Source organism: Octopus bimaculoides, chromosome 12 (genome assembly GCF_001194135.2).
Source record: "Octopus bimaculoides isolate UCB-OBI-ISO-001 chromosome 12, ASM119413v2, whole genome shotgun sequence".
Classification (NCBI taxonomy): domain Eukaryota; kingdom Metazoa; phylum Mollusca; class Cephalopoda; order Octopoda; family Octopodidae; genus Octopus; species Octopus bimaculoides.
In genome coordinates, this window is record NC_068992.1 from 58,494,396 (window position 1) to 58,494,780 (window position 385).

Here is a 385-nt window from a genome sequence, read left to right on the forward strand (position 1 = left end):
AACGTCAGTTATCTAAAAGCGAAAGTAGTATTCAGTCTGGTTCAGACGAACGAAGTCAGATATCTGGAAGAGAGAGTATTCCCAGTTCAATGAGAGACGAACGAAGTCAGATATCTGGAAGAGAGAGTACTCCCAGTTCCATGAGAGACGAACGAAGTCAGATATTTGGAAGAGAGAGTACTCTCAGTTCAATGAGAGACGAACGAAGTCAGATATCTGGAAGAGAGAGTATTCCCAGTTCCATGAGAGACGAACGAAGTCAAATATCTGGAAGAGAGAGTATTCCAAGTTCCATGAGAGACGAACGAAGTCAGATATCTGGAAGAGAGAGTACTCCCAGTTCAATGAGAGAACAACGAAGTCAGATATCTGGAAGAGAGAGTAC

The 385-nt window shown here is 42.9% G+C and overlaps 1 protein-coding gene across 1 annotated transcript in view; it reads left to right on the forward strand.

The window, feature by feature from the left end:
- The window catches only part of LOC128249178 (uncharacterized), a 2,544-nt gene extending 2,528 nt beyond the window's left edge, over positions 1-16 (forward strand). The window contains exon 2 of the mRNA XM_052972053.1: positions 9-16. Coding sequence (XP_052828013.1) covers positions 9-16 — 8 coding nt within the window. The remainder of the gene's footprint in view (positions 1-8) is intronic.
- The last annotated feature ends 369 nt before the right edge of the window (positions 17-385 follow it).